The sequence below is a fragment of the Stegodyphus dumicola genome, chromosome 5 (genome assembly GCF_044657685.1).
Source record: "Stegodyphus dumicola isolate Sdum_Otavi_A_Nest chromosome 5, ASM4465768v1".
NCBI lineage: Eukaryota > Metazoa > Arthropoda > Arachnida > Araneae > Eresidae > Stegodyphus > Stegodyphus dumicola.
Genome location: NC_140772.1, coordinates 84,240,627 through 84,258,256, shown reverse-complemented (window position 1 = coordinate 84,258,256; position 17,630 = coordinate 84,240,627). Strand labels below are relative to the sequence as shown.

Here is a 17,630-nt window from a genome sequence, read left to right as displayed (position 1 = left end):
TAATAATTTGCACAAGATTATAGAATAAAAATAAGAAAGATAAACCCTCAAAGTGTACTCATAATATATACCAGAAAGATTTTTGATTTCGAAGCTTTCCTCCAAAAGTACCATTCAGCTGAGTTTTATTGAGCAGCTCTTTGCTAAATATACACTAGTGACTGATTCCGGGTAGTTAGGGACAGAATTTCGCACTTTTAATGATATTCTGGTACTCAAATGATGCAACATAAGTAATTTATGTCAATAATCTTCAAATTTTGCTGCAACCAATCATTTTTGCAAATATTTTTCGACTAAATATTGTTTAGAAGATAATTACCGTTTTCTAAGGAATAAAATTTGAAATGAGTTTCTGTAACTAATCGTATAACGATCAAATATTTTGTAATGATTCATAAATTATATGAAGGACAAAATCAATAATCTTCTACCGTGGTAGTATACATTAATTATATTTTATAAAATTTCAATGTTATAAAATAATGGCTTTTGACTATCTATCATCGATATATTTAATATACTCGCTTTTTTACCTGAGTTTGCATCAGCATCAACGTCTTACAGGTACTTTTTATCGATCATCAAAATTCATTTTATTACTTGACGAATTATTAAGAACAGATTTTATCCTTGTACCTGAAATACCTTTATTTATCAGTTTACTTACTAGCTTTGATTTTGGATTTTTAATGCAAAGAGAGCAAGCTCTTAAAATTGGACTTTGCTGAGTTTTTAAATAAAGATTTGGCGGCATGTCAACATAAATACTTATTTATTTATTTAAATAAGAAATTTTAAGCTTTGCATACTAATACACTGTAGTATATAGAATAATCGAATATAGAAAAGACTTATATTAGAAAGGCAGAAACCATCTTATATTTAATAAAATAATTATTATGAGAGAAATCTACCTCGAAAAGGGGATATTATATTGTATATTAATTATTTTAACTACACTTATAATGTTCGCCATATGAAGGCCTTAATTATTTGTTTACGCAATCAAATTTTTGATGAAATTAGCGCAAAAATTTTGAAATTAAAACGTAGTTATTTTAATAACACATACACTCAGAAACATTTTCTTGCGTAGTAGAAATGTAAACATATGAAAACTGACATATTTCAATTTTGTTTCTATTTTATTTTTGGTATTAGCGGATTTAGTGATGTTGTTTTTCCTTTGTATCATTGCTCATTTTTATCATTGCATCTGACTTTTGACTTCTTCAGTCTGTGTCCCTCCCATAGCCCCGTTCACACTGACAAAATAATTGGACAACTTAAATTTTGTTACACTTAGTAATTTTATATGCTTCCTCCACTGGATAAGAATTTCAGCGAAAGGGCTCGCTGCAAGGGCGTTTTCTCGGTTTTCCCTATATGCAACATGTATACAAGGACAGTTCCCTTTAGAAAGTCCTCCACGAAAGCATTCCTCCCCTCAAGCAGATAGCTCCCAAGTGCTTTGTCATAACTAAATAAACGAAACCAAATCATCCAGTATATAAACTTCTTAATACCGCTAACGAGTTTTATTTTCATTCCTGTAGTGAATTTTGGATACCTATGTGGATATTTTGAGACTTCTCCCGTCGTAGCGTAAATATGAAATAATTTCCACGGAAACTTCTATGCTGAGAACCGTCGTATAACTAATTATTTACTTATTTATTTTTAGTTTAATGGTAGTTTATATATACGCTTACTCTAATATTTTTGAAAATTTACTTTAAATTATTTAAAGAAGGGAAAACTTCTTTGACAAAATTAGATGAATGAAAGCTTGCATGCATTTAAATTTTCAGTCGGTTGAAATAGAAATTTCTAAAACAACATAAAAAAAAAAAAAAAAAAAAAAACTTGCATTTAAGGAATTTTAAATTATGATTTCTTCTATGAAATATTTCAAATACGTCGTTTTATTTCTGAGCGATTTTTCCTTTTAGAAATTTTCATAAGTTAACCGTAAACAAATCAATGTTAAAAATTTTTAAATTTGAGTTTAATGAACATCAATAGCTCTTCAGTAATTTTATACATAGTACTATGCAATCCGTTCAAAGCTTTAGAAGAAAAACTAGTACAAAACTAGTACAAACAAACTAGTCTTAATTTTGTTAGAAAATTAAAATTGAAGAGGTATTACAATATTTAGGTTTCTCTGATTTAATTTGGGAATGCACCTACCTATGTTAAATTTAATGCTCGTGCATTTAGTTTTGTTTTGAGCCTATACACACATTCCACAGATCTTTTAGTCTCATGTCTGATTATTGAAATTACTTCCTTAAGCATTTTTTATTAAACTGTCGAATTTTTATTTAAAATAATCCAATATTGTTTTTTCTTTGATGACGTTAAAATTGCTATAGCATAAAAAAAATATAAAATCTATTTTTTTAAAAATCCTAATGATAAGTAATAATTTAAATGAAATGTTGATGATTAATTTTCACTATTATAAATACACTATATAACAGAATAACATAAAATTTGTGGCAATATTTAAGAAATGTACAGAACAAAGGAATTGAATTCCTAAAAGGAGAAGTTGCATGTAATTTAAAGAAAATTTAAAATGAAATTTATGTGTAAAGCCTGATAGTGTTCTTTAGCCTACCTCCCCAAATAAAATGCTGAAGAGAACATTTAATAGTTAATCTCGAATATACGAATTTATTATCATCATTAGAGTGAATTTTTGTTCAATAAAATAAAGGAAATCTATTAAAATTACTAACCATAAACCCCATACCATATTACAACTGAGTTTTAAATTTTCTTTTTAAATTTCTTTGTTATTTCTTCCTTTTTCAGGTGTTGTTTTATTCGATATTTAAGAAAACAGCTGCATGCTAATTAAACCATTAAATCACAACTTAATCAGTTTCTTGAATTCATCTTTCACAATTCACAAAATAATTGTAGATTTTTGAAACTATTACTTGACTCAAACTTATAAGTTTTGATTATAGCTTAACTTTGTTTGATTATTTACTTGATTACATTTCAGGTAAAATAAAATTCGTATGCAAATTGCAGTTTTATAGAAATGATAATGAATCAAAGATTTATGAATAGCATTTTAGGCAAAAAAGAATGTTAAATATCTAAATGTTTCTTTAAACAGTTTCTCAACTCTTATTAATGCCTTAAGGCATATACATGTATAAATTGTATTTTAGTATTTATTCTGAATTATATTCTTTTTCTATGTGTCTTAAGAAATTGAGAAAAGAAATTCTTCTGCGTGCAGTTATCTAAACCACATATTTATATGTTTATTATTATATTTATACATTTTATTTACATATTTATATATTTATTAGACATTTTGTATGTTCTCCTTGCTAGTCATTAACTTCTCAGATCACAATAAGTAGTTTTATGATTTTGCTAGGCAAGACTTTGTTTTATGATTTTGCTAGGGTTGCTTATGCAGTTAAATTGAAAAATACGTCTAAGGGCAAGGTTTGCTTTCGGGGAGGATTTTCGAAAGAAAACTAGCTGGTATTCAAGTAACACATTAAAATAATGAGTAAATCATGCAAGTCTTACTTCAGCTATTGCTTAAAAATTAAAGATAATAGGGGGGAAGATCTTCACCATATAGAACCTTGTATATCATTGTTTGCCAATCTTGTATAGCACTGCTTATCAGTCTGAGCTATGTCATAGAAGCTGAAAAGAATGTATTAAAGTAATTTTAGAAAAGCGCCAACTTTAATATCATCTTCAGCTACGAAATTTTAAAAGATGATTCTATTATTAGATTATATGTTCCATGCTTTTATTAAATGAAACCTTTTCGCTCAAGTTCTGTTTGCATTTTATCCTCATTTGCTATTCCCTAAACTACGAAATTCAACACGTGGATTAAGTATGTCAGAAGTTAGTATAATAATACTGCATTGGCTAGTATATAAAGACAGAATTCATGGTATTTTGAATGAAATAAAAAAAAACTGGCATATAAGTCGAATTCCGGTATTAAATACCGGATCTTGAAGTAAACTAAATAATACGAGAAATATATTTCCTTATGACATTAAATTTAATGCACGAATAACAGATTGCTGTAATACATTTTTAAATTTAAAATAACATAAGTAGAACGTCCAGAAGAGTATTTTAAAGACTAAAATTGTTTTCTCTTATTAGGATCACCGCAGTATGAAACATAATAGATACAGAGGTACTTTTTGTGTTCCATTCAAAGTGCAAGATAGGATGAAAAGTACAACTTACCGGTGGCGTCCCCTGCACGAGGGTAGAACATGCCAGTCCTGGCTAGCCATTCAAAATGTCCAGATTTGAGTCCGGCAGCGGCAGCCGCCTGTTCGGCCAGAGGCTGGTGGAAGGCGCTAGTCATAACAGGGAAGGCGGCCGCGGCAGCCGGTGGATGTATCTGTGCATGGTGAGGATGATGGTACTGGTACAATGGGTGCGGCGAAAAAACGGGTAATGCTGCCAGTGGTAGCCCGGCAAGGCCAACGGGTGCGGGCCGTGGTGAGGCCACCGGGCACCTGTCGCAAGAGTCCCCCGCCGGCGAACTCCGCGCCAGGAGGGCCTCGATGCAGAAGGACTTATTCGACTCAGCGGTCTTGGCGCCGGCCATGGGCGGCATCAATCCGCGATCAGGTCCGGCGCGACGAAAGGGCAGAGGAGAGAGCCACACATCGCGATTGCAGTTTAATCTCTTTTTCCGCGGCGGCTCGGGTGTAGGAAAGGGGATTGCGGTGATTGAGCCCGCCCCTTTCTCCCGTGGCCCCGCCCCGCCCAACGGCCGTATCTCTGCGTCTGTTAATGTGTCAGGAAACAGCGGCCCGAATGGCATCGAAGCGCCCGCCGCTCGATCCATTATGTGTTGACAGAGCCCGAAATTGCCATCATTCGATATCTTCGCCGCCATTCTCTTATTCCGCTTTCTTCTCTTCGTTCTCTCTCTCCCTCTCTTGCCTTTTATGTGGCTAGAAAAAGAAAAGCCTTGGAACAGCTCCGATTAACTCTCGCCGATGTTCTCATTAGGGCCCTTTAACTCAATACTTAGCGGTTCATTACGGGACATTTCGCTCTCGCCTTCAGGCTTCTCAAAAAATTATGATCTGGCTGCTATTTTAGTTTTATCTGATTCGATTTCGAGATGGAGGTTTCTCGCAATCGCCAGAAAAACTTTTCACAATGCCGCTGTTAAAGTTATCCTTTTCACATTATCAGCAAGCCAAGAAAATAAAAGGATAAGGATCGAAATCGTTCCTAATCAATGGACTGTGTTTTTCTATACCTCCAAGCTTATTAGTTTTTATTTCATTTTTTTATCTATTTACATCGAAGAAAGGTACGCTTTTATTTGCATATTCCTTCTTGGATTTCAAGGTTGTCAGTTGTTTATTTTCATAGAAAATATTGGGATATAAGATCATTCATGTCGATTACAAAGGTATGCACGTTGCATGTGAGATTGTTTAGAATATGATATTTGTCAGAAAATAAATTTCATTCAGAGATTTATTTAATCTCTCAAGAAAAATCTGATGTAATAAAAATGTATATTCCACCTTCTTTCCCCGAAACGAAAGGTATTTTCCCCTCTTGCCATTCTTCAAAAAAAAAAAAAAAAAAAAAAAAAAAAAATGCTCAGTTTTGAATAACATTATTTCCTGGTTAATATGAAGAATGCAAAATTTGATTTATCTTGTTAGTATTGTTATAGTTGTAGCATTTAATTTTTATCTGTGTCTTTTCTCCTGTTTCCAAAATTATATGAAATCTATAGCGCGTCTACAAATTATCTTAACTGAACATCAATAAAGTCTGAAAATTTTCTTTTCAACTGAGCATTATTCTCATCGTTCAGTATTTGTTAGTCTTTATATTATATTTCAACTCATTATTAATCAATTAAAACATTATATGCTTGAAGCATAGGAGATTTTCTCATACAGAATGTAGATAATTTTTTTAAAAAAATTGAATTATAATTAAAGATTAGGTAAATATGTATGCAGTTAACTAAAACTCTATTGTATAAAAATGTAAGGTGAATATGCATGTACTATCGAAGTTGCATACATCTTTTAGGATAATAAGCTCAGGAAGGAAAAGATTTAAGTAAAACAGAAAATTTAGCATGCTGAAAACAGCATAGTATAATGCGAAAATGTGCACAACATGAAGCAGTATGTAGTTTAATCCTGTTACATTTATTTCAAGTTTTGAAAAGCTTACTTACTTTTTTCAATAATAAAAATACTCTTCATCACTACTGTTGTTATATGTTATTGTACAATTTATATGCATTTACAATGCATTCAAAAAAAATTTTCATAATTTATAACGTTATCTTAACCACAGATTTACATTCTGTATCTTTCGCCTTTCCGGCAAATGATTTAAATATTGATTTCTGGTGTTTCAGTTTTCTGTGTTCATGAAAAATATCAGAATGTTGATTTTTTGTGCACTGATAATTTGCGACAGGTCAAAGAAACTTTTGAATGTTTCAGATTTTCTTTCTTGCCTTGCACTTGATGACATAACGCTATCCATTACAATAAGTACAAGAGTGTACTGCCTTGCCAAAAAGAAAGAAAAAAAAAAAAAAAAATGAGCTTATGCCTCTCCCTGCTCCCCCCCCCCCAAAAAAAAAAAAACAAAGGATTCGAGATATTCAAGAGCCCATCGAATGCTTATAATCAAGAAAACTCATGCTGTTTTATTTAGAAGCAGAAATTCAAAAATAAAATTGAGATGCGTTTTAAAAATTTCGAAATAAACTGCGTGTAAAAGAAGAAAATCCAAAAGAGGAAGGATAACTCTGTCCATTTTAAAAGGCTGAAAATCTCTTTCAGCTGTAAAAGGCATTCAGCATTTTTTGTACTTGAATACTCTACCTCCTCTGTTTCGCATATATGAAAATCCAATTTCCCATGCAATTCTCAACGTTCTCGTCCATTATGAAAATCTCATTAAAAAAATTATTCAATAAAAATCATGATTTTGTTTTATTAAAAACTGTGATAGGAGTATCACTTAGATTTTCATTAGATATAATGCCCAATCCTCGAAAGCTCTTTAATCAAATGAAATTTTCTTGTTTACTGTATTAGATATCATCAGTGTCATTAATATTATTTCAATGCGTTAATCTAAACACGGAGCTTAAGCGGAAAGTATCACACATATTTTATAATCGCGTTAACTCCGATCACACTTCCACGTTTAGCTTTGACTGAAACGACTGGAAATGTCAAAATGAGCGGAAAGGCGAAATGACAACTCTTATTTACCCTCAAGAGAGTCTTACATGGAATGATTTTCAAAAAAGCTTCATCTGGAAAAGCCAGAAATGGGACAAAACTGCAATTTTGTTGAGTTTAGACTGCAAAAGAAGTTGGGACAAAGGGAGCTTTTTTATTTTCATTTTAATTCATTCCTGTGGAAATGGAGTATTAGTTCTCAGTAGCTATTACTTTTTGTTACTTTACTAGATATTAAAGCTAGTCACTGAAGGGGAATACTTGCAGGATTGTGATTTTATTTTACTTAAAGATGAGAATGTAAAACGTTAATAATAAAATGGGGGGGGGAGAAAGAAAGAAAGAAAAATCTGATTTTAACAGTCACCCAAAAGGGTTTGTTAAGGTCTTCTAAGCTCTCTCTGAGCTCGCAGTATGCTGTTGCACTCACTCCTGCTAACCCATTTATTTTTGTATTTTTAGCTTTATTATTAAGCATCATTTTCTTCGAGTTTACGCCATATACAGTTTAACGGCAAAATTTTAAAAACAACATGTGTTTAGAATTTCTGATGAAGTTTTAAGCGTTGGCATGCATTATTCCCCCCCCCCCCTCAGTTCATCATATCAGTGTTCAGTATTTTAGTAAGACGGTTTGGAATTTTTTTTATTATTGTTATTAACGTTTCGTATGTTAAATTTATTAATTAAATACCATATTGTTCGCATATACACTACATAAAATTCAATTGAATAGCAAAATTACGAAATATTAAAAAAAAAAGAATATCTTTAGAATTTCCGATATACAGTCTCACGCGCTCGAGTTAACAGTGCTTTAATCCGTAAGGTGTTGCCACATCTCACTTTCAAATCGTTGATGTTAAAAATCATTAAGTTTTATAAAATAGGGAATATAAAATTCGAAATTCAAAATTCGGACTTCTAGGTGCCCATGTTCGAGTGGAGGACTACGTTATTCAAAATTTGATGGCCCAAGATACCGTCGTTTTTTCACAGTGCGAGAAACATGTATGCATTCTTGCAGCTTCTTTATAATTTAATTTCTTTAAAGCCATACAAAGCGATAATATTTCGTGGCAACAATCTGAAAAGTGATTCAAGCATTTAAAGTGATACGCTGCCAAATCTCGTTTCGAGGCTAATAGCCCATTTGGGCTAAAGCCCTTTTGGGCTAATAAAGGAAAAAAAGAAGTTTTGCAAGCTTTTCCTTAAGAAAACTGAATGATACGATGATCCGTGAAAAGACTGAGAAAAGTGCATATATATATATATATCAACATTTAACACTGCATTGGGAATTCCAAACGCATGCTGTTATGCGGTTTTTAAAAACTTTTTTGATTTTGCTGTTGAATTGTATATAGCGTAAGTGATTGTATATGGCGTAAGGGATCATGAAACAATGCTTAATAATAAATCTAAAAATTAAAAAAAAAAAAAAAATGGGGGGGATAGCGGGAGCGAAAGCGTAAAAAAAAAACTTAAAACCTCTTTTGCGCGACCGTTAAAATCCGAAACCTTGCCGGTTCTTCTAATTTTCGAAACCCTTCTTCTAGTTTCTTCAGATAATATGTCAAAAGAAAAAATTCATCCTAGCGAAGAGCAAACGTTTTCTGCTGCAAAGTGAAGGAATATATTACAGAAATACATCTTTTCAAGCAAAAATGTGAGCTTTTTTTTATTTAAAAAATGTATGAATTTCATAGTTATTTTTGTTATTTTTTAAGTCATTTTTCATGTATCGTATTTACCTTTACAGATCTTTCATCTGTATTTTTACCATAAAATTAAAAATTATGCAGAATTTAAAAAAAAAAAAAAAAAAAGGGATTTGAATCCCGAAGGACTATTAGTTTCGTTTTGGCATTTTGCGTCGGACTCATAAATGTCGGTTCACTTTTCAAACTGTTGCCACAAAATGTTAGAGTTCTGCATTATATTTGAAGAAATTAAATAATGAAAAATCTGCATAAATGTATGTATATTTCTCGTATTGTGATTAAACAACGGTACATAGAGTCATCGAATTTTGAATAACGTAATCCTCCAACGAATATGAGCATGTGAAAGACCAAACTTTAAATTTGAAATTTGTTTTATGATCGATTTCCTATTTTTTAAAACTTTGACGAATTTTTGATTAACAAACTCAAGGATTTCAAAGCGAGCAATGGCAACGTTGTGCAGAAAAAACATTTTTATCTCCAGCGCGTGAGTCTCTGTATCGGAAATTCTAAAGATATGCTCGTTTTAAAACTATTTTGCGATATTGCTGTTGCACTGGATCTTATGGTTTAAGTGCGAGGAACATGATATTTAATAAAGAAAGGTAACACACAAAATGTTAAAAAACGCCCCTTTGGACGTAGTTTAAAATCTGAAACATTTGAGATTTTTTTTTTTTTTATACGTTTTCTGTGTTACCTTTATTTATTAAATATCACGTATCACGTTCTTCGCACTTAAACCATAAAATTGAGTTTAAGAGCAATGTCGCAAAATAATTTTAAATTCATCATATCTTTAGAATATCCGATACACAGTTCCGTGCGCTTGGAGATAAAAAGTGTTTTTTTTTTTTTTTTTTTTCCCCCGTAGAGTGTTGTCATTGCTCGCTTTCAAATCCTTGAGTTTGTTAATCAAAAATTTGTTAAAGTTTTACAAAATATGAAATCAATCATGAAACAAATTCCAAATTTCAAATTTGGTCTTCCACATGCCCATATTCGTAGGAGGATTACGTCATTCAAAATTCGATGGCTTTATGTACCGGTGTTTTATCACAATGCGAGAAATATACAAACATTTAAGCAGATTTTTCATTATTTAATTTCTTCAAACATAATGCAAACTCTAACATTTGGTGGCAACAGTTTGAAAAGTGAAGCGGACATTTATAGTGATTCAACGCAAAATCGCAAAACGAAAACAATAGTCCTTCAGGGACAAAGCCCATTTGGACTAAAAAAAGAAAATCTGAAAGGTTTCAGATTTTAAATTTCGTCCAAAGGGGTGTTTTTTTAACGTTTTGTGTGTTACCTTTATTTATTAAATATCATATTCTTTGCACTTAAACCATAAAATTCAGTTTAACAGTAATGTCGCAAAATAATTTTTAAATGAGCATATCTTTAGAATTTCCGATACACAGTTCCGCGCGCTGGAGATAAAAACGTTTTTTTTTTTTTTTTTTTTTTTTTCCCACCCGTAGAGTGTTGCCATTGTTCGCTTTGAAATCCTTGAGTTTGTTAATCAAAAATTCGTTAACGTTTTACAAAATATGAAATCGATGATAAAACAAATTCAAAATTTTAAATCTGGGCTTCCAGATGACCATATTCGCAGGAGGATTACGTTATTCAAAATGTGATGGCTTTAGGAATCGTTGTTTTATCACAATGCGAGAAATATTTACGCAAATGCTTCATTATTTAAATTCTTTAAATACAATGCAGGTCGATAATATTTGGTGGCAACAATTTGAAAAGTGAAACAATGCTTGTAGTGAATCAATGCAAAATGCCAAAACGAAATTAATAGTTCTTCTGGACAAATTGCTCCCTTGGACTAAAAAAAAAGTTAGGAAATCGGCTCGTACTCCAGTTACGCATGAGAAAATCCACGAAAAACATTCATGCAGTGTACGTTCGTACGGGTTCGAACTCAAGTCGAACTATCAGTATTCAGTATTCTTAATCACTCGGTAAATGGTGGGGCAGAAAAAAGTAGAACATTTAAACATGTTGGGAAAGATACAATAGTGCTTGCCTTGCTAAAGTCATATGCTGTCTTCTTTCAAGTGGAACATATTTGTCAAAAGTACATGTCTTGTGTACCTCGTAGGCATAACTTTCTTTACAAAAAATATTTTATTTAATGAATTGTATTTTTAAAAATTCAAGAGATATATCGTTTTGAGATACAGAAATGTTAGATAACTTTAATATTATGTACGCAAATCAAATAGGTTTGGGGAATGAAAAGTAATAAGCAGTGTTAAAAATGTTTATAAGAGAGGAAACTGATTAAGTATTTAAACGAACTTAATAGTAAAACAAACTTCAAATACCTAGACCTTAAGAAAGAAAGAAAATGTACTATAGTAGTGATATAAATTATTAACGAGTGATAAAACTTCGTTTTCCCCAAAAATTTTAATTTCAAAAATTAAGTAAATGTTTATTGCTTGAATTTATGCAACTACTATTCTTTGTAATATATGCAGAAAATTATAATATTTTTTGCTTAAAATTAAAACTAAAGTTAAATTTGAAAATTTAGAAAAAAATGTTGTTATCTATAAATACGAATCACTCTAATTTTCATTCATAGTTTCATGACATGCTACAGTCCCTGAAAAACGAAGCGTGTTATAAACATGCTGTTACAAAGTAATAGATTTTCTTGAAAAAAATTATTAAAAGCTTCTTTTTTTTTTTTTTTTTTTTTTTTTTCAATTTTGTCACCGTTGTAAAAAGCTGATCTAAGTACTTTTTGCTATGATGGCTTTATAAAAAAAAAAGAACAGTCGTAAGAATGAACTAATTTTTTTACGGCTAAAAAATTATGAATCCTACAGAAAAATACAAAACTTTGATTTATGAACTATAAAACGTGTATTTAAATCATTATTAAAAAAAGAGGGGGGGAACCTTTCTTTTACATAAAAAATTGAGTGAAAATTTTCAAAATTTCATATACTAAGTATTTATATACAAAGCGATATTATAAAAATTAACAGGTAACGAACAATTAAATATATCTGAACAGTGAACTTGAATAAGCTGTCATTTATTTATTTATTACCCCAAAAGAACTACTAGTATCGAAACCCAATTTGGCCTCGTGTCGCGACAGAGGGTTTTTATGCTCTCAGTTTACCTCTCAGTTTACCACGTTGCCCTTGGGCTGACTCCTAACGCAACATTTTTTGGATTTTTAGCTTAATTAATTAACTTAGTTTTCTTCGCACTTACACAAGATGAAATTCAAGAATAAAATCGAAACTTTTTTAAAAGCAGTATATTTTTAGAATTCCGGACACCGTGTTAAAGTGTTGCAATTAAAATTTTCAGTCTTTCTCATTCCGTCTTAAATGCTCAGTTTTCTTAATAAGACGACATCAAGACCTTTTTTATGGTGTTTTTATTATTAACATTTTATCTTTTTGCCTTTATTTATTAAATATCCCTTTCTCCGAACTTACACCTGATAAAATTCAACAGCAAAATCACAAAATATTTAAAAACAGCATATCTTTAGAATTAAAGTATCAAATGTTGCCACATTTTTTTTATATTCGAATATAAGATTGCAAGATAACATTTGATGGCAACATCTTTTTTTATTTGTGCTGCCATACTTTTTTATATTCGTAACCTTATTTCTTTAAAAACAATGCAGGGCGATGACATTCGGTAGCAACAATTTGAAAAGTTATACGGACAAAAAAAGTTTCCATAGAAATTCAAAGAAAAGAAACTCAAACGATTCTGCACCAGGTCTGGAAGGTATAGCGTTAGAAACATAGAAGCATATTTTAAAATATTTTAATTTATATAAATTACACTGATAATCAAAATTAGAATATGAATATTTCCTTCATAATCAATAAGAATATGTAGTTAGAAAAATGAAATAAGTAATAATATTTTAAGAAATGCATTTATTGCTTTTTAATCACCCATTTCATACTAACCACAGGTTAATTAAATCCGAAAGGTAAATTTAAAATATTACTTTTCTTTTTTTTTTAAATTCCTTCCCTGTCGTTCGGCAAAGCATAATTTTAATATATCACCTGTGGACAAAAGGCGTGAGTATAAATAAGTAGTGTGTTTCGTGTGATAACAACGTTTGCCAAGAAATAGCGAGTGATGTCCATGGATCTGCTCATGATAGTTTAACGTAATGAAATATAAAGGACCAAAACTTTGAAGAGACTCCACTATCAACTTTTCTATTGCCAATATGAAGTTAAAGATAAAAGGATATTTTCTAAGGCATATAAATATATAAAGTTTCATCAAATGACTCAAAATTCGATCTCCTAGAAACAAACAAGAGAACCAAATTATTATGATATAGAGAAAATCGGTTTCTGGCAGAAATGAATCATCTTAAAGAAATGCTTTTATTTTAAACGTATGGATCCAATAAAAATTTAGTGTTACTATTCCAAATACAGTAGACTTAATTCGCAACGTGCTATCAAAATAAAATTATGTATTTTACGATAACAAAACAATTGATTTTATCTGTGTAATAAAAGACCGAGCTATAAAACTCCCCAAACACAAATTTTCAGCCTGGAATACACTGATTCGCTCCACTATCAATCTCCTTTGGTAGTAAAAGAAGAGCAGAATTCGAATGCGAAATACTTCTAAAGAAAGAAAAAAAAACGACATGCGTAAACGGGATAAATCTACTGAACGATGCCGTTTGATTTTCCCAAAAAAGCAAGAGGAAAAAGCAACCGCCCTTTAAGATACAAAAACCTCATAAATCTTCAGCGTTTCATCTCTTTCGGCAGTTACTGCAATCTGGGCGGTCATCCGTAATGGCTAAAAGACGACATTCCATCCGCCATGACACTTCCTTTCTTTCTCTCTGTAGGCGGAGCTACGGAGACACGCCTCTTGTTTCTCGTGGACCAATCGGGTGTTCAGTCTGCTGCCAATCTCGGCGTCGAAATACAGCGGTTTTTGAAAATCGTTTTGACCCAAGTTGAGATGAGGTCTCAAATGCAAGTAAAGCGCCGTGTCTTAAACGTATTTTAGCAGAGAAACTGAGATGATTCTGGTCACATCCGAGTTTATTTCTTAGATAGACAGAAGGTTTTTAAACGATTTGGGAAGCGTTGCACTTTAAGATCTTTTATCATGAGCTCGTCAAATGTCATGATGTCATTAGAATCGACAGTTTTCAACCATACAATAATTAATAATTAATTTTTGATAAGCTTAGTTATCGATTTAATATTTGAAGGTTTTAAGGGAATTTCTTATCTATAAAAGTGTGAAAATTGTTGGGGGAAGAAGGAGGAGGGAGATCGTTGTGATATAAGAATTAACCTGAAAAATTCTTGGATCGACAAGCAAAAATTTATAACACAGAACTTTTCATCTGCATTCTGAGAAATGTAATTTTTTCTCATTCGAAATAAATTTTTTAATAAGCTTTTTGTTTACATGTCCTCGATTTGATGTTCTGGCAAAGGAGAAAATTTTGTCACTTGAGAAAAAAAATTACTTCACACCTCGTGTGTAAGCGACCTGTGAAATAAATACTCAGCTATATCTTGAACAATTAAGACTTTTCTTTATTAGATAAATGGGCGAGTCTCTATGTGATGTCAGTTCGCGTTCAAACCATATCCTAGCGATTTTTTTAGGTCATTTGTTTTTGTCTTTTTGAATGGCTCATTTTAAACATAAGATTTCATATTTTAGATCTTTTATCTCTGGGGGACCAGTTCTTAAAGTAATAACTACTTAACTTGAATGTGTATCAGGTATTAAACTGAAATTCACATGCCAACATTGGATTGCAGTTTCTTTTAATCTCATGGTATTTACATTTTTAATATAGTATTAAGTTTTTGAAACTTTAATGCTAAACTCTCTGTGGTACGAAGTTTTCAGATTGCAGGCATATTTCTTTATAGCATTATTTAATGCTATAATAATCACAGAAAAGCTGTCGCAACAATATTAATAAGAGGAAGCCAATTAATTACCTTAATTAACTGCATTATTAATTATTTACCTTAACTAACTGCAGTCATTGTCCTAATTTTGAAATTTTTTAGTAAATTACGAAATATAGGGTAAAAATGATTACCGGATAATAATTTTTTAATTTTTGCTATTGCTGTATTATTCTCGATCCTCTTGCAAGATTGCTCATTAGCAAATTAACCTAAAATAGGTATACTATGAGGCATATTAATGCCTTAATTTAAACACATAAACGAAACAATCTTCAGTTAAATTCAAACGACTTTTAAAATGCCTATCAAACTAATGAGACAGTAAATATTTAAAGTACAGCAATTAATGGAAACAAGTTTTCTTACAAGTTGTCAGTTTTACTATCAGCGAAAATGAATTTTAGAATGACAAGAAATAATCGAAATACATTAATAACTATTAGTACAAATAATAATAAATAATGTAAGTTAAAAATAGTAAGCCCCTGATTCTCTAACGAATCCAATAATGCTTTAGACTAAAATGACCAGTTTGTGTTTTCTCCAACATTCAGCACTTGTTTTAATCCCCAATGATTTTTTTCAAATAATTTATCAGATGCGTTTGTTTGATGTTAATTCTTCGATACTTGTGTTTGTTTTGATGTTAAATCTTCCAGCGCACAGAGAGCGCTAAAATTTTTTGATTGCATAATAATCTCTCTGACACTATTTCGGTTACTCTCATTTTCGAGGACATTACTTATAAACACATCAGCTGAGTGCTTTAGTATCATACATATTTTTTATTCTTCGCCCTTTGTTTTTCTTCGGCATTTTTTTCTTTGCACTTTTATGAATCATATTAACCAAGAAGCTGATGTCACTACTAACGCTGGAAATAATACTAAAGTAAACAATAATTAAAGCACGCAACTCATGTCTTAAAATTCATTCATCTCATAATATCTTAAAACTAACATTAAAACAATCCTCAGGATACAAGTCATAAAATTAGATCATAATAATAAGGTTTATAACATCCTATTGACTGCATTACTGGACTCTTAAAATTCACAGTTCAAAATGCATGAAAATAACATCTTATTTGTTTTCCCAAATAAGAATGTTAAAACTTAGTATTCCATTTTAAATTGCTTTAATTTGCATTACAAATCGTTGCCATCCACAGCTTCAAAACAAAGAATAATTAAATTAAAAATTTTGTTATGTTCCAATATTTTGAAATATTGAACTAGTGTAACAGAGGGCATGAGTCATTTTTAAAACGGAGCATCTCCTCTAAGTCACGTGATGCGAGATTCGCCAAACTATGAGACTTATTTTGGTTAATAAACATGTTGTCAGGTGATCGTTCACGATCGTTACTTTAAAAATTCTGACAACAAAACATTAAAAATAATATCTTGCATATAATATTGAATATCTATCCTATTTACAGTTAATCTGAATTCCAATCGGAGCAAGATTTCTCTCCATTCCCTTCCTTTGGCCATCCCATGATTCAAAGAACAAACGAACGAGTAGAAATAGGGGTGGACAAAGTCCCTAATTGTATTGACAGTAGTCCACGTGCCTCTGATGGCACTGGAATAGTCCTTCGAACCTGCCGCGTGCCATCGACATTAGGCTCACGTGCTGAGATGTGAAAGGTAAAACCGCCGATTGCAGGCCGGTCCATTTCTTGGGTCAATAGCGAACTGCGCTGTTGACTAAAGGGAACGTGCTCACCTTCACGTGCACTTAATTATGTATTCGGTGCTTTTATGTGATCAAGTAATGAGCAACGTTCCACGGTAGACCCATCCAACAAAACAAAAATTAAAAAAAAAAAATAATAATAATAATAATAAAGAGAGAGAAAGAAAACTAAAACCTTAGAAATTTAGAACGAAATTTTTTGCATTTAACACATCTCCAAGAACAAGACAACCATGAAATAATATTTTTATGCAATCAGTAAATAAATTTAAGAAATCATTGCATTTGGTTTCATTTGTCTACAAAAATTGTTGCTTACTATTATTTACCTATGACACAGAAGACCGACAATATTTAAAGCGACATTTTTACTCATTTTTCACTGTTTCGAACATCTGTATTTTTCTCACCTGAAGTTAGAAAAAAATTATTGAACCTCATTTTTCAGAAAGGTGATATATGTCCTGATTTTGAATAGAGATATTGTCAATTCAGATGGCATAAGATATTTAACTTAGCTTTCAAATTATCGTTTTAATAAATTAGAAATTATTCCGCTGAGCCGCGGTTGCGGTGCAATGATTTTATAAATATTTTTTACTAATTTATTTAATGAACCATTTTTAATTCCATATAGTATGTTTTACGACTAGAAGATTTCGCTTTGACTCCTATGTGTGTTATCAACATGTTATCGTTACTCCGTCGACTTGCGGTAGTAAGAACATCAATGTAACAATTCACAAGTAAGCACTAGGTAGCTCTTCCATTAGTCTAATGTAACATTCCCTTCAATTTAATGACCCATTGACTGATTATGAAGTTGTGGTCTCTAAGCATGTGAATGGCAAATGGTCTAGTTATATTATCTTCCGGAATGATTTGGTAACTAAGAACTTCTGAAAAATTTGCATCTTTACAGCCAAGACCAGTTTTGAAGAAAC

At 31.4% G+C, this 17,630-nt stretch overlaps 1 protein-coding gene across 1 annotated transcript in view; it reads right to left on the bottom strand.

The window, feature by feature from the left end:
• LOC118196367 (uncharacterized) overlaps positions 1-4,910 on the bottom strand; it is a 107,145-nt gene extending 102,235 nt beyond the window's left edge. The window contains exon 1 of the mRNA XM_035367812.2: positions 4,258-4,910. Within this exon, the coding sequence (XP_035223703.2) occupies positions 4,258-4,870 (613 nt within the window). The 5' untranslated portion in view covers positions 4,871-4,910. The remainder of the gene's footprint in view (positions 1-4,257) is intronic.
• Between the last annotated feature and the right edge of the window lie 12,720 nt (positions 4,911-17,630).